The sequence below is a fragment of the Malaclemys terrapin genome, chromosome 15, assembly GCF_027887155.1.
Source record: "Malaclemys terrapin pileata isolate rMalTer1 chromosome 15, rMalTer1.hap1, whole genome shotgun sequence".
NCBI classification, from domain to species: Eukaryota; Metazoa; Chordata; order Testudines; family Emydidae; genus Malaclemys; species Malaclemys terrapin.
This window is the reverse complement of record NC_071519.1, coordinates 231,039-256,485: the sequence shown is the minus strand read 5'-3', so window position 1 is coordinate 256,485 and position 25,447 is coordinate 231,039. Positions and strand designations below refer to the sequence as shown.

The 25,447-nt window shown below is 62.1% G+C and overlaps 1 protein-coding gene across 1 annotated transcript; it reads left to right on the top strand.

Annotated features, from left to right (window-relative positions):
* The first annotated feature begins 12,448 nt into the window (after positions 1 to 12,448).
* Positions 12,449 to 23,796, top strand: GAL3ST4 (galactose-3-O-sulfotransferase 4). Its single transcript, XM_054005719.1, has 4 exons — positions 12,449 to 12,560; positions 16,106 to 16,219; positions 19,527 to 19,848; positions 20,401 to 23,796. Exons 2-4 carry the CDS (start codon positions 16,110 to 16,112, stop codon positions 21,214 to 21,216), a joined length of 1,248 nt encoding a protein of 415 aa, XP_053861694.1. The 5' UTR covers positions 12,449 to 12,560; positions 16,106 to 16,109; the 3' UTR covers positions 21,217 to 23,796.
* Positions 23,797 to 25,447: the final 1,651 nt, after the last annotated feature.

Sequence of the window (25,447 nt, the reverse complement as noted above, 5' to 3'; positions counted from 1 at the left end):
CCACACCCCTATCTCCCCATACCCCCTCCTCTATCCCCCCACACACCCCTATCTCCCCATACCCCCTCCTCTATCCCCCACACCCCTATCTCCCCATACCCCCTCTCTATCCCTCCACGCCCCCCATACCCCCTCCTCTATCCCCCCACACCCCTATCCCCCCATACCCCCTCCTCTATCCCCCCACACCCCTATCTCCCCATACCCCCTCTCTATCCCTCCACGCCCCCCATACCCCCTCCTCTATCCCCCCACACCCCTATCTCCCCATACCCCCTCCTCTATCCCCCCACACACCCCTATCCCCCCATACCCCCTCCTCTATCCCCCCCACCCCTATCCCCCCATACCCCTCTCTATCCCTCCATGCCCCCCTCGCCTATCCCTCTACACACCCCTATCCTTCCATATCCCTCCACGCCCCCCTCTATCCCCCCACACACCCCTATCCCCCCATACCCCCTCCTCTATTCCTCCACACCGCTCGCTAGCCCTCCATACCCCCCTCGCCTAGCCCTCCATACCCCCCATCCCCCTCCTCTATTTCTCCATACCCCCATCCCTCCAAACCCCCTCGCCTATCCCTCCACACACCCCTATCCCTCCATACCCCCCATCCCTCCATCCCCCTCCTCTATCCCTCCACATACCCCTATCCCTCCATACCCCTCCTCTATCCCTCCATACCCCCATCCTCCTCCTCTATCCCTCCACACACCCCTATCCCTCCATTCCCCTCCCCTATCCCTCCACACACCCCTATCCCTCCATACCCCCGCATCCCTCCATACCCCTCCTCTATCCCTCCACACACCCCCATCTCTCCATACCCCCCTCTATCCCTCCACACACCCCTATCCCTCCATACCCCCATCCCTCCATCCCCCTCCTCTATCCCTCCACACACCTCTATCCCTCCATACCCCCCCATCCCTCCATCCCCCTCCTCTATCCCTCCACACACCCCTATCCTTCCGTATCCCTCCTCTATCCCTCCACGCCCCCCTCTAGCTCTCCATACCCCCCATACCCCTCCTCTATTCCTCCAAACCCCCTCCTCTATCCCTCCACACACCCCTATCCTTCCATATCCCTCCACGCCCCCCTCTAGCTCTCCATACCCCCCTCGCCTATCCCTCCATACCCCCCATGCCCCTCCTCTATTCCTCCAAACCCCCTCCTCTATCCCTCCACACACCCCTAACCCTCCATTCCCCCGATCCCTCCATCCCCCTCCTCTATCCCTCCACACACCCCATCCCTCCATACCCCCATCCCCCTCCTCTATTCCTCCATATCCCCATCCCTCCAAACCCCCTCCTCTAGCCCTCCACACACACCCCATCCCTCCATACCCCCCCTCTAGCTCTCCATGCCCCCATCGCCTATCCCTCCATACCCCCGTCTCTCCATGCCCCCCTCTAGCCCTCCGTACCCCCCTCTAGCTCTCCACACACACCCCATCCCTCCATACCCACCTCTAGCCCTCCATACCCCTCTCCTGTTAGAGAGCTTATTCCTTCACTCTCACACTTCCCTGGTCCTTCTTGCATGAACAATACCTGAAGTCCGAAGGTGCAAGCAATTCGATGTTTATTGGGGTGAACTTCCAGCAAGCTTAAATCTAAGTTCCTTTTTCCTTATTTTCAAATCCCAACTCACTTCCTGTTTGCCCCTAAGTTAGATAGTAATATTCTTAGCTATACCTTAACCAATCAGTCTACTAAAATTTACCTAACCAATCCTAACATATTGTAAGATGATTAGCTAACCAATTATATCCCACCACCTTAATTAGTTTACACCCAGCAAAATTAATTAAACAGCAGCCAGAAACAATCACAGAACCAGACAGAGACCATGCAAATAAACATACAAAATAATACAGAAGTGAGGATTTCAAACTACATCTGTACAGACATAAGCGTTTTCCAGCTGTGTCTATTGACAAATGAGTTCTTACCAGACAGAAAACTATCAACCTAAGTTTCCTTTTATATCTTCTAGGCTCTTTCCTTTCTCTGGAGGTGACAGGAATATCAGGACAGGATTGTATTCCTAGCAGCCCAATAGCACCTTATTTCCATGAGACTGGTTTGGGATGTGAGGATGTGACCGTTGACTTACCAGTTTATGGCTGGCCTCTGCTGCTTAGCCGAAGGCCTTGGCCTAAGAACAGGGCCTCAGACTGTCACAGTGAGCGAAGGCCCTGACACCGGCAGACAGTGATTTTGATTCTTTCTTTTATACCTCTATAACTAGCTAAGTGATAAGAATACACCTACATTCTTAAAGTCTAGGCCTTTACAGACAGGCCTGAATATCTATATCCTAACACCACCTCTATACCCCCCTCTAGCCCTCCATACCCCCCCATCCCTCCATACCCCCCTCTATCCCTCCATAGCCCTCCTCTATCCCTCCATCCCCCCCTCCTCTATCTCTCCACACACCCCTATCCCTCCATACCCTCCTCCTCTATCCCTCCATGCCCCCTCCATACACTCCCTATCCCTCCATACCCCTCCTCTATCCCTCCATCCCCCCCTCCTCTATCTCTCCACACACCCCTATCCCTCCATACCCCCCTCCTCTATCCCTCCATACCACTCCTCTATCTCTCCACACACCCCTATCCCGCCATACCCCCCTCCTCTATCCCTCCATGCCCCCATCCCTCCATACCCCCCTCTATCCCTCCATACACTCCCTATCCCTCCATCCCCCCTCCTCTATCTCTCCACACACCCCTATCCCTCCATACCCCCCTCCTCTATCCCTCCATACCACTCCTCTATCTCTCCACACACCCCTATCCCGCCATACCCCCCTCCTCTATCCCTCCATGCCCCCATCCCTCCATACCCCCCTCTATCCCTCCATACACTCCCTATCCCTCCATCCCCCCTCCTCTATCTCTCCACACACCCCTATCCCTCCATACCCTCCTCCTCTATCCCTCCATGCCCCCATTCCCCTCCTCTATCCCTCCATACACCCCTATCCTTCCATACCCCCTGTTGTCAGACGCTACCGGTGTGGTGCTCTGCTCTTGTTTGATGATGATACCAGTCAGCTGCGTGCGTGTTCCCTCGGTGTGCTGCCCCGGCTCTGCACAGGTAGCTGACACAGCAAACCCCGAGAGACCCCCCCAAAGACCACAGACTCTAGTAAGGTACGAAGGCACCCGGCCAGGTTTATTGTCAAACGAAGCACAGTAAGAGTTCCCCGTAGATTCTACGAGACATACTACGAATTGGTGCCCCCGGCAATGGATCGGCTCAGTCAGTGGCGGGACTTTCCACTGCCCCCCTAGGCCAGACAAAGATGCGTACTCCGGGACCAACTTTTATACAGTTACAGGACAGATTACTCATCCCTGCTGACGTATTGAAGTACAGCCCCGTGGCTCGTTAGGGTGCTGTCTCCCCCGTGATCATGTTGTTTCAGACAAACAGATCTATCCACCATGCTGTCCTTTTGACCCTGTCTTTAAGGCCTTGGCTACACTTGCAGATGTCCAGCGCTGTGAGTTAAACCTGACTTCGTGCAGCTGAGTAGGGAAAGCGCTGCAGTCTGTCCACACTGACAGCTGCCCAGCGCACTGTCGTGGCCACATTTGCGGCAATTGCAGCGCTATTGAGAGCAGTGCATTATGGGCAGCTATCCCACAGAGCACCTCTTCCCATTCTGGCGCCGTGGGTTGTGGGAAGGGGGCGTGGGTGTGGGGGATTCTGGGTCCTGTCCCAATGTCCAGTGATGCATCGCTTCGCATCCCAGAAATCCCTTTGTTTCCGTTCTCCTCTGGCGCCATCTTTCAACGGTTTCTGTGCAGCGCGATCTGTCTGCGGGAAATGGAGCCCGAACTGCTGAGGGGTATGCTGACTTATCTCGCCAGCACGTCACGTTTGGTTGTCGAACTATTCCTTAAGATCCAAAGTGAGGGTGAGGAGTCCGACGATGCTATCGAGCCGCGTAATGTGTACGACACGAAATTGCTTGTGGCATTCACGGACATGCTCAGCACCGTGGAACACCGCTTTTGGGCTCGGGAAACAAGCACCGAGTGGTGGGATCACATCATCATGGAAGTCTGGGATGATGAGCAGTGGCTGCAGAACTTTCGGATGAGAAAAGCCACTTTCATGGGACTGTGTGAGGAGCTCGCCCCCGCCCTGCGGCGCAAGGACACGAGATTGAGAGCTGCCCTGCCAGTGGAGAAGCGGGTGGCTATTGCAATCTGGAAGCTGGCAACTCCAGACAGCTACCGGTCAGTCGCAAACCAGTTTGGAGTGGGAAAGTCGACCGTTGGAATCGTGTTGATGCAAGTTTGCAAGGCCATTAATCGCATCCTACTCAGAAGAACCGTGACTCTGGGTAACGTGCAGGACATAGTGGATGGCTTTGCACAAATGGGGTTCCCTAACTGTGGAGGGGCGATAGATGGGACGCACATTCCTATTCTGGCACCACCCCATCTAGTATCCGAGTACATTAATCGGAAGGGGTATTTCTCTATGGTTCTCCAAGCACTTGTGGATCACCGTGGGCATTTCATTGACATTAACACAGGCTGGCCTGGAAAGATGCATGACGCACGCATCTTTCGGAACACTTGGCTGTTCACGAAGATGCAGGCCGGGACTTTTTTCCCAGAGCGGAAGATCACGGTAGGGGAAGTTGAAATGCCCATTGTGATCCTTGGAGACCCCGCTTACCCATTAATGCCGTGGCTCATGAAACCCTACACAGGGAGCCTTGACAGCAGCAAGGAACGGTTCAACTACAGGCTGAGCTGGTGCCGAATGACTGTGGAGTGTGCCTTTGGCCATTTAAAGGGCCGCTGGCGATCTCTATATGGGAAGCTGGACTTGGCCGAAAACAGCATCCCCGTGGTTATATCTGCGTGCTGTGCCCTCCATAATATTTGTGAAGGGAAGGGTGAAAGCTTCACTCAGGCATGGACCTCTGAGGTTCAACACCTGGAGGCTGAATTTGCACAGCCAGAGAGCAGGGCTATTACAGGGGCCCAGCGCGGGGCTGCAAGGATTAGGGATGCCTTGAGGGAGCAATTTGAGGCTGAAAACCAGCAGTGATATCTGGTGCCCTGCACGGGAATAAAGTGCAGTAGTTCCAATCTTTAGGAATCAGTGTCTGCTAAGCAGACTTGCAGTGCCTGTTTATTTCCTGGGCTAAGGAGTGTGAAGAACTGGGCCTGTTCTCACTGTGGTCTGTGAATGCTGACAGGGGAGTGTGCTGGGATAGTCTGCATTGCAGGATGGGATCTGCCCGAGGGCGCATACCTGAGTGTGTAACATGAGAACCCAGGAAGGGGTTGAAGGCGAGGCGACTCCTTAGCCCGGGAAACTGAACAAAGGCTGTGGGAGGGGTCGCTGAAAGGAGAGGGCGGAAGGGAGAGGGCTGGAAGCAGGCTGGAGGGAGGCTGGAGAGATGGCTGGGAGGCAGAGATGGCTCTGACCCCCCAAAGGGGGGTGGGCTGGCATGCCCTGGGACCCCAAGCTGGACCTAACTGAGGGGGGCCCTGTTGTCTGTGCCTGCAAGACCTGTCTTGGACTGTATTCCTGTCATCCAAATAAACCTTCTGCTTTACTGGCTGGCTGAGAGTCATGGTGAATCGCAGGAAGCCGGGGGTGCAGGGCCCTGAGTCCCCCAATACTCCGTGACAAGGAGTCTTTTACTTTATGCAATAATAAAGAATGTTTTCAAAGCCAAAGAATCCATTTATTGAAAAGAAACAAAGGGGTGGAGTGGGGAACAGTACAATCACAGGTTTCAGAGTAGCAGCCGTGTTAGTCTGTATCCACAAAAAGAACAGGCTGCTTTTTTTTTTTTTTTTAAGGTGTGGCACCTTAGAGACTAACAAATTTATTAGAGCATAAGCTTTCGTGGACTACAGCCCACTTCTTCAGATGCACAATCACAGATTCACGTATGTCCTGTCTGGTGTACTGTGCAGTGAGTGCTGCACTTCAGGGCAGCTATACTGCATGGTGATGGGGGTTGAGTGCAGAGGGGTCGTGGTTTTCAGGGCTGGGTGGTGAAGATACTGGTGTTGGAGGCAGCGGGTGGTGTGAAGAACATGAAAGTTGGGTAAAGTGGGTTGGAGGTGACAGTGGGGCACAACAGAAAGAGTTTTGGGACAAGGGCTGTGGGGGGGGTGGCATTTTCGGTACTGCTCCTTCTGCATGGCTACCAGCTCCTGGATAGCGTCTGCTTGGCGCTCCAGGATGCTTATGAGCCTATCAGTGCTTTGCTGCCGGTGCACGGTGCTTTGCCGCCAGTGCGCTGCGTTTTCCTGGCGGATCCTGCTTTCTCTCTCCCTCCAGTCCTGTGCCTTCTCGTTCTCTTTAATAGATTGCCGCATCACTTCTTGCAGCATGTCTTCTTTGCTTTTTCGCGGTCTCTTCCTGAGTCTTTGCAGTCTCTGAGCAGGCGATAAGAGGGATGGCTGAGGTCTCAAGGTTGATGCAGCTGTATAGGCAAAATGCAACATTTAACAGAGGCAGCATTGTTTATACCAGAGTAATGATTCCCCCCGCACTTAAGGAGTAGAAAACACACAGGGTCTACACAATACCATAATTTTCCCGTCCGAAACAGAGCACACATATCCCACGGGAGCCTCAAAATGGTGAGTAAGGGGGACTGATTGTTTCAGGGCTGCACTGTCCTCTGGGTTTCTGTGCCTTGGGGAGAGCCAACAGCTTCAGGGGGCACCTACACTGAACATTGTCCCAACATTTTCCACAGGAGTTCGTCCTGGATGATATCTTGCTGCTGAGGGTGACCTGGGAAGCAAGGGAGGGTCTTCTACTGCAATGCGGCTTCCGCCCTGGCCCATATGCAGCTTGCCTGTGTGCAGCAATGGTCCCCCCGCCCCTCGCGGCACATTGGCGCGGACACGTTAGCCTGGCTGGGACAAGGACCACGGTGGCTTTCCCGATAAACCTGCGCAAGCGCATTGCACACGTTCTGGATGAGACATTCGAGGAGATTACCGAGGCCGATTACCGTGATGTGATAAACCACATCAATGCACTATTCCGCATCTAGGCATGCATGCCTAACCCTCCTCTCCCAAAGAGCCCGCACCGAAAAAATTCCTTCCTGAAAAAAAACCCGCTTACCGGGAACCTGCTCTTCTGTTTGTCCTCCACCAAGTACCGGCCGCTGCGACTGGCTACCTTCCTCCTGGCTCGAGAAGAGCTCCTTGCTGCATGGCTCCAGGGATTCCGGTGTGTCTCCATCCGGACCACCACCATCACTCCCGTTTTCCTCCTCCTCCTCCCCGCCCCACACCGGCTCTGAAGTATCCATGGTGGTGCTCGGAGTGGAGGTGGCGTTAACCCCAAGTACTGCATCCAGCTCTTTGTAGAATCGGCAGGTCGCGGGGGGAGCACCCAAGCGGCCGTTTGCATCGCGGGCTTTGCGGTAGGCACTCCGCAGCTCCTTCACTTTAATCCTGCACTGCAGGGCGTCCTGGTCATGGCCCCTTTCCATCATGTCCTTTGATACCTTCCCAAAGGTATCGTAATTCCTACAGCTGGAGCACAGCTGGGACTGGACAGCTTCCTCCCCCCAAACACTGATGAGGTCCAGCAACTCGCCATTGCTCCATGCTGGGGCTTGCTTGGCGCATGGAGGCATGGTCACCTGGAAAGATTCGCTGATAGCACTCCACGCCACGCCGGGCTGAGCAAACAGGAAGGGGATTTTTAAAATTCCCGGGGAATGTAAAGGTTGGGTGTGACGGAGCAGGGAGCAGGGCAGATTTGACCTGGGAATGTTGCAGGGGGGTTGCAGTGGGGATGTGGGACTTCCCTTAAAGGAAGCTACCTGAGCTGTAACCTGAGCCAGGAACGGGGGTGGGGAGAATTAACACCTTCTGCCCGGGAGACTGAACAAAGGGGAGGAGCAGCGGGAGAAGTTGGGAGTTTAGTTTCGGTTGGGGCTGGGTGGTGCAACGCAGGGAACCCCAAGCTGGGGTCCAAGCTCCCTGAACCTCCCCAAGGAACCTAATTGAGGGGGGTCTGGTCGTACCTACACGCTCTGCTTGAAACTGTGTTCCTGTCCTTAAATAAACCTTCTGCTTTACTGGCTGGCTGAGAGTCACAGTAAATCTCGGAAAGAGGGGTGCAGGGCCCTAACTCCCCCACAATCCGCAACAGTGGGTCACATGGTTGGTACCTGAGGCCAGGGCAGGTGAGTTTGAACTGAGGACCAGAGTGGCTAGAACAGGCATTGTGGGATACTGCCGAATAATTCTGGAGGCCATTCACAGCGCATTGGGCGGCCACACTGGCGCCGCAGCACTGCAGCGGCAGCGCAATACTCGCTATTCCTCTCGGGGACGTGCCGAGTACATGCAGCGCTGCAACCACAGAGATACAGCGCTGCAAATGCCTGGCCAGTGTGGACGGGGAGTGAGTTACAGCGCTGTAACTCGCAAGTGTAGCCAAGGCCTAAGATGCACCTGCCTCTAGCAACCCTCTTCTTGCCAACTTCTGTGAGCGGGGCCTGCCTCTGGCTCACAGCCCAGCTTTGGCTTAGCAATGCCTGGAAGTACTTTGGTTCAGGCTTCAGGCCTCAGACTGGGCCTCTGACACAAGAGTTTATGTTTCAGGGCCTCATCTTACTACACTTCCCCTGTATCCCTTCAACCCCCACATCCCTCCATATACACCCCCCCTCTCTATATACCTGTTCCCATACACCCCCAGCCAGTCACCCAAATACCTAGATAGATAGATAGATAGAAGGGGTGGATGGGGATAGATAGATAGATAGATAGAAGGGGTGGATGGGGATAGATAGATAGATAGAAGGGGTGGATGGGGATAGATAGATAGATAGATAGAAGGGGTGGATGGGGATAGATAGATAGATAGATAGATAGATAGATAGGGGGTGGATGGAGATAGATAGATAAGGGGGTGGATGGGGGTAGATAGATAGATAGATAGGGGGTGGATGGAGATAGATAGATAGATAAGGGGGTGGATGGGGGTAGATAGATAGATAGATAGAGGGGGTGGATGGGGATAGATAGATAGGGGGTGGATGGAGATAGATAGATAGATAAGGGGGTGGATGGAGTAGATAGAGGGGTTGGATGAGGATAGATAGATAGTTGGGGTGGATGGAGATAGATAGATAGATAGAGGGGGTGATGGGGATAGATAGATAGATAGATAGATAGATAGATGGGGTGGATGGGGATACATAGATAGAGGGGGTGTCTGGGGATAGATAGTTGGGGTGGATGGGGATAGATAGATAGATGGATAGCGATTAATAGGGACAGATAGATAGAGGTGTGGTGTGGAAATAGGACGGGTTAGCGCTGTGCTGGGGGCGCTGTGTGTGACGAACTGGGCCTGTTCTCACTGTGGTCTGTGAATGCTGACAGGGGAGTGTGGCTGGAATAGTCTGCATTGGAGGATGGGAGACAGCCCGAGGGCGCATACCTGAGTGTGTAACACGAGAACCCAGGAAGGGGTTGAAGGCCAGGTGACTCCTTAGCCCGTGAAACTGAACAAAGGCGGTGGGAGGGGTCGCTGAAGGAGAGTGTGGGAAGCAGGCGGGAGAGATGGCTGGGAGGCAGAGATGGCTCTGACCTCCCAAGGGGGGCTGGGCTGGGATGCCTTGGGCCCCCAAGATGGACCTAACTGAGGGGGTCCCTGTTGTCTGTGCCTGCAAGACCTGTCTTGGACTGTATTCCTGTCATCCAAATAAACCTTCTGCTTTACTGGCTGGCTGAGAGTCGCAGTGAATCGCAGGAAGCCGGGGGTGCAGGGCCCTGAGTTCCCCAATACTCCGTGACACTGTGCTGGGGGTGCTGTGGGGCAGGGGGCTCAGCAGGGGGTGCTCTCCCCGGGCAGGCAGGGCTGGCCCCAGGGCGGCGCTAGGGGGTGCTGTGGGGCAGGGAGCGGGGCTGGGGCTCAGCAGGGGGCACTTTCCCCACCACTGCCCACGCTGCCCCCTGCGTGGTGGGGCGCCCCCTTTCCTGCCCACGCCCGTGTAGCACCAGGGGGTTGGGGAATCCAAACCCAGGGCGGGGCTGGTACCTGGCCGGGCGCAGTTCCCCCACCTCTGACCCCCCGCAGTGGGGGCTAAAGCTCACCACCTGGCCAGAGAAAAGCTGGAGCCCCCCCTCGCCGGAGTCTGGATCCCTGTGGCAGGACAAAGAACAAAGGGCCCTTGTCCGGGTGCTGGCGGCTCCGGCTCCGGCTCTCCAGGCGCAGCTCGGGGCAGAAACGGCTGAAGAACGTGACCCAGCGCCGGGCGATGGGTCCCTGTACGAAGAGCCCCCACACCCCACCCCAGAGCCAGCCGCGTCTCGGCGCCGGGCGAGGGGTCCCTGTATGAAGAGCCCCTGCGCCCCACCCCAGAGCCAGCCGCGTCTCGGCGCCGGGCCCCTGTATGAAGAGCCCCCGTGCCCCACCCCAGAGCCAGCCGCGTCTCGGCGCCAGGCGAGGGGTCCCTGCTGGGGAGTAAGATTTGTGGATGCAGAGCCAGATTCCCTCTGCCCCATTTGTGCAGGGACAGGGTGAAGCTGGGGATCGGGACAGGGGGTGCCAGGGTATGGGGCGTGTCCCAGGGCTGGCTGGCTGGCTGCTCTGGCGTCAGCACACTGTGCTGGGAATGGAGCCAGGCCTCTTTGAACTTCCCAAACCTGCAGCTGGCCAGGAAACAGGATGGAGCCACATGGGCCCACAGGGAGAATTGTCATGCACAGGGCCCTGGTCCGGCACGGAGATGCGCCCACCTCTGGGGTGGGGCGGCTGGTTACATAGAATCATAGAATCTCAGGGTTGGAAGGGACCTCAGGAGGTCTCTAGTCCAACCCCCTGCTCAAAGCAGGACCAATCCCCAGACAGATTTTTGCCCCAGATCCCTAAATGACGCGCTCAAGGATTGAACTCACAACCCTGGGTTTAGCAGGCCAATGCTCAAACCACTGAGCTATCCCCCCCGCGCCCTGGCCCGGCACTGAGATGTGCCCATCTCTGGGGCACTGTGCCCCCCCCGCCAGAGATGAGATGTGCCCACCTCTGGGGCGGGGCGACCGGTTACGCAGGGCCCTGGCCCGGCGCTGAGATGCGCCCACCTCTGGGGCGGGGCGGCCGGTTACGCAGGGCCCTGGCCCGGCGCTGAGATGCGCCCACCTCTGGGGCGGGGCGGCCGGTTATGCAGGGACCCCTCGCCCGGCGCTGAGATGCGCCCACCTCTGGGGCGGGGCAGCTGGTTACACAGGGACCCCTCACCTGGCGCTGAGATGCGGCCACCTCTGGGGCGGGGCGGCCGGTTACACAGGGACCCCTTGCCCGGCACTGAGATACAGCCTCCTCTGGGGTGAACTCGCAGCCTGATCCCCCTGGACGGGGTCTGTCACCAGGTCTCCGTTGTGCACGGGGGGGCTGGCCCGGAGCCCCTTCCAACGGGGTCCCTGTGTGTGTGTGTGGTGTGTTGTATCTGTGTGCCGTGTGTGTTTCTGTGTGTTGTGTGTGTGTCCGTGTTGTGTGGACAACCTGTGTGGTGTATGTATGTGGTGTGGTGTGGTGTGTCTGTGTGCCATGTGTGTGGTGTGCCATGTGTTGTGTATGTGTCCGTGTGTTGTGCCGTGTGGTGTGTGTGTGTGTCTGGGCCAGGGGCCAGGCGATGACCCCACTCCCCGGCAGCGTCTCTGCAGGGGACTCCGTGATCCGGCTGCCAGCCTGCACCCAGAGGCATGTGCTGGGCCGGCCCGTGTTGCATGTCTCTGTCTATTTGCGTGTCAGGGCCTGTATCTGTCTGTCTGTCTGTCTGCGGGAGTGGGGGGATGCAGGGGGCAGGACCTGGGGGCCACTTCTTGTTCCCTCTGGGTTTTTTTTGGCGGGGGACCGTCTAGGGCTGAGCCTCCACCCCCAGCTCCTGGCTGTTCGGGGGGTTGAACCCAGAAAGGGGGGGACGGCCGGAGGGGCAGCCGGCAGGGGTGGGGGGCAGACAGATGGGGCGGGTGGATTCTCACCTCCCAGGGCTTGGTTTCCGGTTCCCAACTCCGCCCCCCCACCTTCGGGATAAGCTGGGTTTGGGGGAGATTCACGGGCTGGGAGGGGGTTGGAGGGTTTTTTTTGGGGGGGGGAGCAGCCATTTCTCCCCCATGTCAGAGAGTCCCCCGCCCCCCGCCGGTGAATGGGACTTTTCTTGTGAAGGATCCTGGGAAGGGCCGGGAAAGTCATCGCCCCTGGGGGGGGGGGGGGGGGAGGTGTGGAGACGTGGGGGGGGGCTGGGGGTGGAGAAGGGGGAGGGGTGGAGACAGGGGGCGGGGGGGGGGCCGGACAAAGGGAGCGGAGGAGAAGTTAGAGAAGAGAGAAGTTTGCAGGGAGCGAGGCAGACCTGGGGGGGGGATCCCGGGGACAGGCCGGGGGGGGGGGTGTCTCGGGGCTCAGGGACAGGCGGGGGGGATCTCGGAGATAGTTTCCCCCCCCCAGGAATGCGGGGTCCCGGCTGCTGGGAGCGAGACTGAAGAAAACTCCGCCGGTTCCCCCCCAAGCAGGGTGAGTACCTGGGGGGGGGGGGGCGCAGTGAGGGGATGGGGATGGGGGGAGGCGGGGCTAGGTGTGGGGGAGATTCAGGGGCTGGGAGGGGGGCTGAGTTTTTTTTTTTGGGGGGGGGGTTGAGCCCCATGGGGGTGTGTGACCCCATTGAGCGTCTCTCGTCCCGCCGCTCCCCCCCTCATAGCCCAGGGCAGCCGCTTTCAGACTGAGGGGGACCCGTGGGGCAGGGAGGGGCCCGTGACCCCCCCCAGGCTGGGTGAGAGCCCTCCCTGAACTCAGCCATGAGTCACCAACATAAACATCTGGGGGGCTGGACGGGCTCAGAGAGATGGAGAAGCAGCTCCCAGCCCTACCCTGCCCCCCATCGCCCCACACTGCCCCCCTTCCCATGCTACCCCCAGCCCCACATCCTGACCCCTCTCCCCACACCGCTCCCTGCCCGTGGGGTGGGTGCCCCGGCCGTGGGGCTAGGCGGGACAGGAGCCCGACCCCGAGGCCCGCCTGTCTGTCTGCCTGTGGGGCTGCGGTTCCCTAATGGGATCCAGATGGGGCAGGGAGGGGCCGAGATCCGGGCCCGGAGCCAGCTGGCCGGAGCCCCCCCCAGGCAGCCAAACGCAGACACGGCCCCGCCCGCCGCCCCCCTGAGTCCCCAACCCCGCCCCACAACTGCCATGGGGCCAACGCTCCGTCCCCCTCCTCTTAGCGCTTCCCCCTCCCGGCCCCATAGCGCAGCGCCCCCAGAACCTCCCCCTCCCCACCCCATAGCGCAGCCCCCTAGCGCCTCCCCTCCCCGCCCCATAGCGCAGCGCCCCCTAGCGCGTCCCCGTCCCCTCCCCATAGCGCAGCACCCCCTAGCACCTCCCCTCCCCATAGCGCAGCCCCCTAGCGCCTCCCCGCCCCATAGCGCAGCACCCCCTAGCACCTCCCCCTCCCCTCCCCATAGCGCAGCCCCCTAGCGCCTCCCCTCCCCGCCCCATAGCGCAGCCCCCTAGCGCCTCCCCTCCCCGCCCCATAGCGCAGCGCCCTAGCGCCTCCCCCTCCCCTCCCCATAGCGCAGCACCCCCTAGCACCTCCCCCTCCCCTCCCCATAGCGCAGCCCCCTAGCGCCTCCCCTCCCCGCCCCCTAGCGCAGCGCCCCCTAGCGCGTCCCCCTCCCCTCCCCATAGCGCAGCGCCCCCAGCGCCTCCCCATCCCCACCCCATAGCGCAGCCCCCTAGCACCTCCCCTCCCCATAGGGCCTCCCCCTCCCCCCATAGCGCAGCCCCCTAGCACCTCCCCTCCCCCTAGCGCAGCGCCCCCAGCACCTCCCCGCCCCATAGCGCAGCGCCCCCTAGCGCCTCCCCCTTCCCTCCCCATAGTGCAGCCCACTAGCGCCTCCCCTCCCCATAGCACAGTGCCCCCTAGCGCCTCCCCTCCCCATAGCACCTCCTCCTCCCCTCCCCATAGCGCAGCCCACTAGCGCCTCCCCTCCCCATAGCACAGTGCCCCCTAGCGCCTCCCCTCCCCATAGCGCCTCACCCTCCCCGCCCCATAGCGCAGCCCCCTAGCGCCTCCCTCCCCCTAGCACCTCCCCTCCCCCTCCCCACAGAGCAGTGCCCCCAGCACCTCCCCACCCCATAGCACAGCCCCTAGCACCTTCCCCTCCCGCCCCATAGCGCAGCGCCCCCAGCGCCTCCCCCTCCCCTCCCCATAGCGCAGCCCCCTAGCGCCTCCCCTCCCCATTGTGCAGTGCCCCCAGCACCTCCCCCTCCCTGCCCCATAGCGCAGCGCCCCCAGCGCCTCCTCCTCCGCATAGCGCAGTGCCCCCTAGCGCCTCCCCTCCCCATAGCGCCTCCCCCTCCCCGCCCCATAGTGCAGCCCCCTAGCACCTCCCCTCCCCCTCCCCACAGCGCCCCAGCACCTCCCCGCCCCATAGCACAGCCCCCTAGCGCCTCCCCCTCCCTGCCCCATAGCGCAGCGCCCCCAGCGCCTCCTCCTTCCCATTGCGCAGCGCCCCTAGCGCCTCCCCTTATCTGCCCCATAGCGCGGCACCCTAGCACCTCCCCTCCCCATAGCGCCTCCCCCTCCCCGCCCCATAGTGCAGCCCCCTAGCATCTCCCCTCCCCCTCCCCACAGCGCAGCGCCCCCAGCACCTCCTTGCCCCATAGCGCAGCCCCCTAGAGCCTCCCCTCCCCATAGCGCCTCCCCCTCCCCGCCCCCAAGCGCAGCCCCCTAGCGCCGCCCCCACTCCCTGCACTGGGCAGTCCTGGGTGCCAGCAGACAGCGCCCCCATGAGCAGGAAGGCAGCGCCAGCTCCTCCACGTCCTTTCCCTGACCCCCCAGCTCCCATCTGCTGGGGGGCAGGGCCCAGCTAATCCGCTCACTAGCGGCTTAGCGCTGCGTTAGGGGTCGGGCGTCAGACACCGCCTCAGAGCGACAGCCAGACAGCCTGGGACAGAGACAGTGCTCAGCCCCGAGCCCCGACCCAGTCCCCTGGAGCCCCCACTCTGGCCCTGATGAGCAGCAGGAGGAAGCCACACTGGCCACCATTGTCCAGTACGCACCTGGATCTGTCACCGGAGCGGGAGGGCTGGCTTCCTTCCTGCTGGGCCCTGGAGCAGATGGCCGGCCTGACCAAGGGGGGCCCTGTCTGAGACGATGTGGGCTGCGGGTCGGGAGTGAGGGGCACCGGCGGGGCTGGGGGGGGCAGGGCTGGGCTGGCAGGGGCTGCGGGTCGGGAGTGAGGGGTACCGGCAGAGCTGGGGGGGCAGGGCTGGGCTAGCAGGGGCTGCGGGTCGGGAGTGAGGGGCACCGGCAGAGCTGGGGGGGCAGGGCGGGGCTGGCAGGGGCTGCGGGTCGGGAGTGAGGGGCACCGGCAGAGCTGGGGGGGGCGGGCTGGCAGGGGCTGTGGGTCGGGAGTGAGGGGCACCGGCAGAGCTGGGGGGGGCAGGGCGGGGCTGGCAGGGGCTGCGGGTCGGGAGTGAGGGGCACCGGCAGAGCTGGGGGGGGCAGGGCTGGGCTAGCAGGGGCTGCGGGTCGGGAGTGAGGGGCACCGGCAGAGCTGGGGGAGGCAGGGCTGGGCTGGCAGGGGCTGTGGGCAGAGGAAGCCCATGAAGACAGGCAGGGTGGGGGGGGTGGGAAGGAAGGAGACAGAGCTGTCTGTCTGTCTGCCCCATCTGGGAAGGTGTCACATCCTGCTTGGGAAGTATCATCTCTTGGAGACAACCCAGGGCAATGCAGGCAGCAGGTCCCACGGCTGCACCCTCAGTCAGTGCTGGCCCCAATGTCCCCGTGCGGCACCTGGGGGGTGCTGAGCTGCAGGGAGCGGGGTGGGGGCTCTCCCCTGGCAGGCAGGGCAGGGTGCAAAGGGCAGGCGGCAGCACATGGGGTGTGGGGGAGGTCAGGATGGAATGAGGGAGAGAGAGGCTCAGCAGAGCCGGTACTAGCAGCACAGGACTCCTGGGTTTTCACCCGGCTCTGGGAGGGGAGTGGGGGCTCATGGGTTAGAGCAGGGGGGGTGGGAGCCAGGACGCCTGGGTCCCACTGACCCCTCTTGGTCTCGGCAGGAGGATGAAGCCGCTCCCCCGGTGCTGCCGGCTCCAGGTCCTCGGGGCCGCCCTGGCTGTGTGCATGACCATTGGCTTCACCCTCCAGCTGCTGGGGGCCCCTTTCCAATGGAGGTGAGTCCCCAGGGTGCAGCCGCAACAGGGGCACCACCTGCTGGCCACGCGGGGGAATCACAGGGGCCTGAACCTAACGTAACGGGCCGGGGCGGGGCTGCACATCTCTGCCAGGTTTCCAGGAGCCAGTGAGCCCGCCGGCTGGTCCCCCTGCCCACTGCCGACCTTCCCGGGCCGAGGGGAGAACACTAGCCTCCTCACGCTGCCCCTAGGGGAAAAGGAGAACAAGCAATTTCAGTCGCACGGGATGGGGTGGGGAGACTGGGATGGGGCCAATGTGGCTCCATCGGGAGTCCCCCCACAAAGCGGAAACCCGGGCGAACGGCTGTGGAGGGAAACGAACAAACGGCGCAGGCAGGTCAGGAGGAAATCAGACCACGGCGCCGGATGGGCCAGGAACGGGAGGCAGAAAAGGTGCTTTCGACATGTCAGGAGCAGGAGGAGGACGGGGAAAGTGGAGGCCCGCTGCGTAGCGGGGAAGGAGTGCTGGGAACACATGGCATCGAGAGGGTGGAGGTGTTCACAGCCTGCCTGCACGTGGGGAGTAAACTGCCTGGGAACGGTGCCCAGCGTGAGACAGAGAGACACGGCCCAGGCACTGTCTAAGCTTTGCTTGGGTCAAAGCCCCCCCGGAAACTCCTGTTCGAGCCCCGCCCAGGAACCCCACTTTGCAGAAGGCTTTACGCAGGAACGACGGGGTAAACGGAACAATTTCTACCCCAGCCCCACCATCCCCACTGTCAAGGGAGCGAGTGGGGCTGACATGGGTTCAGAGAAAGGCAACCCAGGGTACGGAACAGCTTGTGGGAAGAGGAGGCCCTGAGATCGAAACCTTGGTATCAGAGGCCCGGGGCCAGGCCAGAGGCCTGGACTGAAGTCATGGTGAAGATGTTGCCCTGCTCCCAGATGTTGGCAAGGCCAGGGCTGCTGTTGCATAAACATACCTGGAGAGTATGGGATACTGGAGATAGAAACATGGTAACAGGACACTCGGGTACTGGCACATTCCATGCAGATAACAAGGAACAGGCTGACCCGTCCTAAAGACGGGGGCAAAAGGGGTATATGATGGATAGAATTGTTTGGTTCGAACCAACACATACAAGGTGAGAGGCGGCACCTTGCTGCGTAGAGGGGTTGCCCCTCAATAGTCAGGAGTGATGTGTAACTTGTTTGTCACTGTGTATGAGAATACACCCCTGAGCGGATATCTTTGTGCGGCCTAGGGGGCAATGGAAAGTCCCACCACTGACTGAGCTGCTCCATTGCCAGTGAGCACGTATGTACCAGCAGCACCTTGGATATTTAATCCGGGGAGCCAGACTGTGTTCCTCTTCAACAATAAACCTGGCCAGGTGCCTTCATATCTTACTAGAGTCTGTGGTCATTGGGGGGGTCTCTCGGGGTCTGCTGTGCCAGCGACCTGCACAGAGCCGGGGCAGCACACAGAGGGAACACGCACGCAGCCGACTGATACCAGCATTGACCAGAGCAGAGCACCACCCCGGTAGCGTCTGACGACACGGCTCCCGTATGAGGAGAGACCAAATAGACAGGGGCTGTTCAGCTTGGAAAAGAGACGCCTCGGGGGGACAAGATCGAGGTCTATAAAACCAGGAATGGTGCAGAGAAAGTGAAGAGGGAAGTGTTATTTACCCCTTCACACAATGCAAGAACCAGGGGTCACCTGATGACATTAACAGGCTGCAGGTTTTATACCAACAAGAAGCACTTTGTCACACAACTAACCTGCGGAACTCCTTGCCAGGGGATGCTGTGAAGGCCAAAAGGATAACTGGGTTCAAACAAGAAGTTCCTGGAGGCTAGGTCCACCAATGGCTACTAGCCGAGATGGTCCGGGATGCAGCCCCATGCTCTGGGCGTCCCTAGACCTCTCTCTGCCAGCTGTGGCAGTCGGGACAGATCTCTCCAGAACTCCCCCGAAGCTCTGGTGCTGGATCTTCGGCCTGACCCAGCAGGGCAGCAATAACCACATCTTGGAGTGAGCCGTTCTCGCTGCGAACGCCAGGATCGTAGGTCAAACTACACGGACGCCACTGTCCTGCCGCTCTTGGCTGGCACACGGATGTTCTCCCCTGCGGGGATCTGTCCGAAACAGCCAGCGTCCGCTCAGTGCCGGGGATTGCAGCAAAGCGCCAGGGCCTCTGACCCGATCCCGGCAAACGGGCAGTCATGGCGCAGGGTGATACTGTAACCAGCCACCATTCGGGCCGTACCCGGGTGGGTGCCCGGAGGGCGACCTCCCAGGTACAAAACCCCAACGTCCCCAGAGCATCCGCAGTGAATGTGTTCCTGAGGAGAACAGAGTTACCCCTTCTCTGCCAGGCTGCAGGGAAGGGACACCGGCTGAACGGGGAAAGGAAGAGCCTAAAGACCCCGTAGCTACGTTGGACGTATCTGAGTTGGCAGGGCTCGAATTCAGCCTTGGCTCCTGCGGGAACTAGCTGAAGTCATCTGAGACCCATTAGCGATGATCTTGGAGGACTCCTGGAAAGAGGGGGAGGCCTGGAGAAGGGGAAATGTAGCACCGGTCTTTGCAAAGGGGAACACGGAGGACACAGGGAATGACAACCCAGCGGGGAGCCCCTGGACGGGAACGGGGTGACAAGGAGCAGCCGGCGTCACAAACAAACCCTGCCAGCCCAGTGTCATTTCTGTCACTGACGGGCCGACCTGCCTGGGGGATGCGGGGCAAGTGGCAGACCGGACAGATCTCTTTCTAGTCTGGCTTTTGAGGCAGGCCCGCAGGACAGTCTCAGGAGCCAGCAAGGGAAACGGGATCAGAATTCAAAGTGACTCGGACAAATTGGAGGAGGGGTCGGAAATCCACCTGGCGAAACTCAGCACAGACAAGAGCCAAGGAAAAATCACACCCGCCCCCAGGAACGGGGGGCTCCTGGCTAGAGGTGGCTGCGCTGCTGACGGGGAGCGGGGGGTCCGGGTGGGTAGCAGACTGAACACGAGCCAGCAACGCGAGGTGGGGGCTGAAAGGGCCGATCTCCCGCCGGGGCCGGGGTATTAACGGGGGCGGGAGGTGACGGGCTCCAGAGGGCAGCGCAGGGGTCAGGTTGAGCCAGCTGTCAAGCTCTCTGAGCCCGGGGGTCACATGGGGATGCCCCCCTCCAGGTTGGGAGATCCCTGGGGGGGGAGGGAATGGGTTCTAGAGGGGGGCCTCTGTGCCCCCAAAGGCTGGAGGGGGCTGGGAGCCCTGCGGGGGGAGGGGATCCCCCATAGTTGGGTGTCAGGGGGGTCTCTGTCCATCTCTCACCTCCCCCCTTTGTTCCAGGGGCTCCCCAGACTGGCTGCCCCTCCTGCGGTCACTCCCCGGGGGTGGGGCTGAGGAGGGGGCCCCCTCCAGCCCTTTGTCCCCCCGGCCCTGCCAGCCCCGGCGCCACATCGTCTTCCTGAAGACGCACAAGACGGGCAGCAGCACCATCGTGAACCTGCTGCACCGGTTCGGGGAGACACGGGGCCTGCGCTTCGCCCTGCCCCCCCGCTACCAGTTTGGGTACCCCTACCCCTTCCAGGCCCGGCGGGTGAAGGGCTACAGGCCGGGGGGGCCCAGCTTCGATATCCTCTGCCACCACATGCGCTTCGACCTGCCCGAGGTGAGACGGAGGAGCCCAGGGGAGGGGCTCGGGGGGCTAGGGGCTATGCATTTGGGGAGATCACGGGAGAGGGGACTCAGGAGAGCTGGGGTCTTGCATTTGGGAGGAGAATGGGGGAGGGAGCTTGGGGACCAGGGGGCGTGCATTTGGGGGGAGCACGGGAGGTGGTTCGGGGGTCTGGGAGTGTGGGGGGAGGGGACTCAGGGAGTGTGCATTTGGGGGGAGCAGAGGGGAGGGGACTCAGGGGGGCTGGGGTCTTGCATTTGGGGGGAGAATGGGGGAGGGAACTTGGGGGGACCAGGGGGCGTGTATTTGGGGGAGCACATGGGAGGGAGGTTGGGGGGACCAGGGAGCGTGCATTCGGGGGGCGCACATGGAGGAGGTCTGGGGGGCTGGAAGAAGACAGCATGGGGGACTCTGGAGGGAGCTGTGAGGATGTATGGGGGAGAGCGTGGGGGGCTCTGAGGGGGAACACGGGGGGTTCCAGGAGGAAGGATTTGAGGGTTCTCCTCCCTCCGCCCCACTCTTCCCCCCCCTGCTCCTCTCCCCCAGGTGCAGAAAGTGATGCCCCCCGACAGCTTCTACTTCTCCATTGTGCGGGACCCGGGGTCGCTGGCCGAATCCGCCTTCTCCTACTACCGGGGGGTGGCGCCGGCTTTCCGCCGGGTGAGCTCGCTGGCCCAGTTTCTGGCGGCGCCCGAGCGCTTCTACGACCCGGCCGAGCGGGGCAACCACTACGCCCGCAACCTGCTGTGGTTCGACTTCGGGCTGGCGCCGCCGGCCACGCCGGGCCCCGAGGCTATGCGGGCGGTACTGGCCTGGCTGGACCGGACCTTCCCGCTGGTGCTGCTGATGGAGCACTTTGACGAGTCGCTGGTGCTGCTGCGGGAGGCGCTGTGCTGGGCGGAGGAGGACGTGGACGCCTTCCGGCACAACGGGCGCAACCCCCGGGCCGTGCGGCCGCTGGACCCCGCCCAGGCCGCCCGGCTGCGGGCCTGGAACACCCTGGACTGGCAGCTCTACACCCACTTCAACCGCAGCTTCTGGCGCCGCGTGGAGGCCTTCGGGCCGGCCCGGCTGCGGGCCGAGGTGGCCCGGCTGCGGGAGCGGCGCCGGGCGCTGGCCGAGCACTGCCTGCAGGGCGGGGGCCCCATGGAGGCGGCCGGCATCCCAGACAAGCAGATCCGCCCCTTCCAGTTCGGCCAGGCGCAGATCCTGGGCTACGCGCTGCGGCCGGGGCTGGGGCCCGCCGACCAGGAGCTCTGCACCCGCATGGTCACCCCCGAGCTGCAGTACAAGGACAGGCTGGACGCCCGACAGTTTGGGGCCAACGACTCTGAGGGCGCGGCCGGGAGGGGGGGCAGGTAGCCGGGGGCTGCCTCTCCCCACCCCCCGCCCACGGTACGGACCCCCGGGACCAGAGAGATGGGGGGTGGGGGGATGTGGTACATACCCTCATGGGGACCCCACAGATCTGACCCCCCCCGGCACAGACACGGGTAGATAGGGGGCACAGCCCCCCGGCACAGACATGGGGAGCAATGGGGCACAAAACTGTTGTATAAACTAGGCACGGTACTAAGAAACTTCAACAGGACTTAATTTTTATGGTGGAAACCTCTTTACCTAGCTGCTGCTGCTGCACCCTCTGTAACTCTCCCAGCCTCCTCAACTCCTCCCCCTCCTTCCTGTTTCCTGTCCTTTCCGACTCCCAACAGCCGGTGCTCCCAGTTCTCATCACTACAGCAGCATCTAAACACCACATTCCCTCCTCTCTTAAGAAATTCTCCCACTTAAAATAAACGTTGTTCTGACCCCCGGCTCCGCACCTTCCCCACCCCCATTCCAACCCCTTCCCCAAAGTCCCTGCCCCAACTCCACACCCTCCTCTGACACCCCACATTCCCCCTCCTCCCTCCCGCTCTGATCTTGGTTGGGGGTTGCTAAGTGCTTCCCTGCTCCCCCCTCGCCCTGCAGCCTCTGTGCCCCCTGCCCCCGCAGCCTCTATGTCCCTGCCTGCCCTGCTCTCCTCGCCCTGCAGCCTCTGTGCCCCCCCGCCTGCCCCGCTCCCCCAGCAGCCTCTGCCTGGCGGGGGCTTCAGACGCTCAGCAGCGACTGGGGCAGCGCGGGTCCCTGCAGCCCCGGCACACGCCACACTCCCTGCCCCGCGCCACAGCCTCCTTCCTGCCGCGTGGGGTGACGGGGCCGCAGGAAGGGTCCCCCAGTGGCCGGGGAGTCTCCGCCCGTGCGGGAAGCCCGAGCTGCTGGCTGGGCCCGGCCTCCCCATGGTCCTGCGGGCTCGGCTGGGGCGCGCGGTCCGCCAGGCCTCCGGGGGCAGCAGACGCCCCTCCGCCACCTTCTGCGGCTGCGCCCCCCCTTCCCCCGCCCGAGCTCGCTACAATGTAGCCGGGCGGCTGCGCTGCGGACCCGGCAGGTCGTGCTGGGGCCAGGCGGACCCTGGCTTATGCTGCCTCCCTATTTCCCCAGACATGTCCGGCTTTTTGGCAGTTCCCCCCGGACGGGGATTTGAGTACTAAAAAGCCGGACATGTCCGGGGAAAACTGGACGTATGGTAACCCTACACTGTAGATACCACATAACATAGTCTCTAGTCCAGGCAGGTGGTCATCTGGGTCTGACAGGCCGTCTCTCAAGCCCCGGTTCCAGTGCAATGTCTTGTTGTGTTGGTTCGACGGTGAAGTCATCCAATGCAGACTGGGTGTTGGCCTAATCTCCTCTTGGTGCATGGGCAGGTGCAAGATAAGAAGCATTCCATACCCGCCCATCAGAAAGTCGATAGGTGTAAGGTCCCTTCTTCTTTTATGATTTTAAGAGGAGCTGTGAATGTATGGTCCCCTTTGCGTAAGATTCCAGGTTTTCATATTCTAACGAAGGAACCACACTCAAACTTTGGTTCCTTAGCACCCCGCCGTTTGTCTGTGAAAGCCTTAGACTTTGCTTGGTTCTGCTCAACTGTTTTTCTCAATGAGTTGGTCTCTAATCATCTCATCTGCCATATTCCCAAAGTCACAAGTTACAATTGGATTCCACAGGGAAGCAAAATACTGCATTCTAGTCTCCCCTGGTTTCTGCTCACGCTGTCGAAATCTGTAGCGATTTGCGACTACATTCACTTTTGGCACAAAAAAATTCTTTAATGCAGTGAGTGCGGACTCATATTTATCATCTGCAAGGGGAAAAGTGTAAAATATACACTGCCCTTCTGCTCCAAGGCAGTGGATTAGCAGAGCACGCTTTCTTACTTCAGAAATCTCTGTAGCACTGATTGCAAGCAGATAAGTCTCAAACATATGGATCCAGGCAGTAAAAGCAATTGGCGGCTCACCTGGGCTTTGCAGAAAAGGTGCAGGTGGGTTCAGAGGCAGAAGAGCGATCCTCGTCGCCAAAATGTTGTATCACCCAGGCAAGGTACTAACAAACTTCAACAGGACTTTATTTTTATGGTGGAAACCTCTTTACCCAGCTGCTGCTGCTGCACCCTCTGTAACTCTCCCAGCCTCCTCAACTCCTCCCCCTCCTTCCTGTTTCCTGTCCTTTCCGACTCCCAACAGCTGGTGCTCCCAGTTCTCATCATTACAGCAGCATCTAAACACCACAAACCCCCCTGGGATCCCCCCAGATCCTGGCTCCTGGGATGGACAGACGGGGCTGGGACAATGGGTAAACCCTGCACACTTCCAGCTGTGTGGGGCGGCGGCCGCAGCCCCCCTTGCTCCAGCCCCGATGTCTCCGGGCTCCACCTGGACAATATTTATTGGTCGGTTATCACAGGCCTGTAGCTGGGCAGCGGGTGCCTGGTGAGGGGGGGGATACTCGGTACCTCTCTCCCGCCCCCCCCCCGACACAGCAGGGTCGTTACATTCCCGGCTCAATGGGTCCCACTTTCGTCGGTTTGTTTCCTTTTTATAAAATAATTAAATCAGGAAACTGGTCTGGAGATTATAAATCGCCAACAAAGCCCTAAAGTGTGGGGCCGGGGAGGGGCAGAGAGGGGGCGTGGGGGTGGGGGCAGAGAGGGGGCGGGGCAGAGAGGGGGCGGGGTGGGGGCAGAAGAGGGGCTCCGGGGGGGCTGGAGGAGGGGGGTGTATAGAAGAGGGGGCTGGGAGGGGGGAGACCCCCCCCAACGCCCCAGCCCCTCCCCCAGTCTGGCAGCACAAGCCCCACCCCCACCCAGTTGGGGGGGTTACAGGTAGGGTTACCATACGTCCAGATTTTCGGGCTCCAAATCCCCGTCCGGGGGGAAATCCCCAAAAGCCGGACATGTCCAGGAAAATCGGGACCGGCGGGGCGGTGCCGAGCGGGCCGGGGGTGCTCGGCCGGGGGCCGGGGCCCGGCAGTGCTGGGCGGGCCGGGGGTGCTTGGGCCCGGGGGTGCTCGGCCGGGGGCCGGGGGCCGGCAGTGCTGGGCGGGCCGGGGGTGCTCGGGGTCGGGGCCGGGGGCCGGCAGTGCTGGGCGGGCCGGGGGTGCTCGGGGTCGGGGCCGGGGGCCGGCAGTGCTGGGCGGGCCGGGGGTGCTCGGGGTCGGGGCCGGGGGCCGGCAGTGCTGGGCGGGCCGGGGGTGCTCGGGGTCGGGGCCGGGGGCCGGCAGTGCTGGGCGGCCCGGGGGTGCTCGGGGTCGGTGCCGGGGACCGGCAGTGCTGGGCGGGCCGGGGGTGCTCGGCCGGGGGCCGGCAGTGCTGGGCGGGCCGGGGGTGCTCGGGGTCGGGGCCGGGGGCCGGCAGTGCTGGGCGGGCCGGGGGTGCTTGGGCCCGGGGGTGCTCGGCCGGGGGCCGGCAGTGCTGGGCGGGCCGGGGGTGCTCGGCCGGGGGCCGGGGCCCGGCAGTGCTGGGCGGGCCGGGGGTGCTTGGGCCCGGGGGTGCTCGGCCGGGGGCCGGCAGTGCTGGGCGGGCCAGGGGTGCTCGGGGTCGGGGCCGGGGCCCGGCAGTGCTGGGCGGGCCGGGGGTGCTTGGGCCCGGGGGTGCTCGGCCGGGGGCCGGGGGCCGGCAGTGCTGGGCGGGCCGGGGGTGCTCGGGGTCGGGGCCGGGGGCCGGCAGTGCTGGGCGGGCCGGGGGTGCTCGGGGTCGGTGCCGGGGACCGGCAGTGCTGGGCGGGCCGGGGGTGCTCGGCCGGGGGCCGGCAGTGCTGGGCGGGCCGGGGGTGCTCGGGGTCGGGGCCGGGGGCCGGCAGTGCTGGGCGGGCCGGGGGTGCTCGGGGTCGGGGCCGGGGGCCGGCAGTGCTGGGCGGGCCGGGGGTGCTCGGGGTCGGGGCCGGGGGCCGGCAGTGCTGGGCGGGCCGGGGGTGCTCGGGGTCGGGGCCGGGGGCCGGCAGTGCTGGGCGGGCCGGGGGTGCTCGGGGTCGGGGCCGGGGGCCGGCAGTGCTGGGCGGGCCGGGGGTGCTCGGGGTCGGGGCCGGGGGCCGGCAGTGCTGGGCGGCCCGGGGGTGCTCGGGGTCGGTGCCGGGGACCGGCAGTGCTGGGCGGGCCGGGGGTGCTCGGCCGGGGGCCGGCAGTGCTGGGCGGGCCGGGGGTGCTCGGGGTCGGGGCCGGGGGCCGGCAGTGCTGGGCGGGCCGGGGGTGCTTGGGCCCGGGGGTGCTCGGCCGG

Bases quoted from the DNA above. Each gene is read 5' to 3' on its own strand.
- GAL3ST4 (XM_054005719.1), top strand. From the start codon at position 16,110: ATGAAGCCGCTCCCCCGGTGCTGCCGGCTCCAGGTCCTCGGGGCCGCC. The intron at 16,220-19,526 runs GTGAGTCCCCAG...CCTTTGTTCCAG, and splicing joins GGGGCCCCTTTCCAATGGAG to GGGCTCCCCAGACTGGCTGC. The intron at 19,849-20,400 runs GTGAGACGGAGG...CCTCTCCCCCAG, and splicing joins TGCGCTTCGACCTGCCCGAG to GTGCAGAAAGTGATGCCCCC.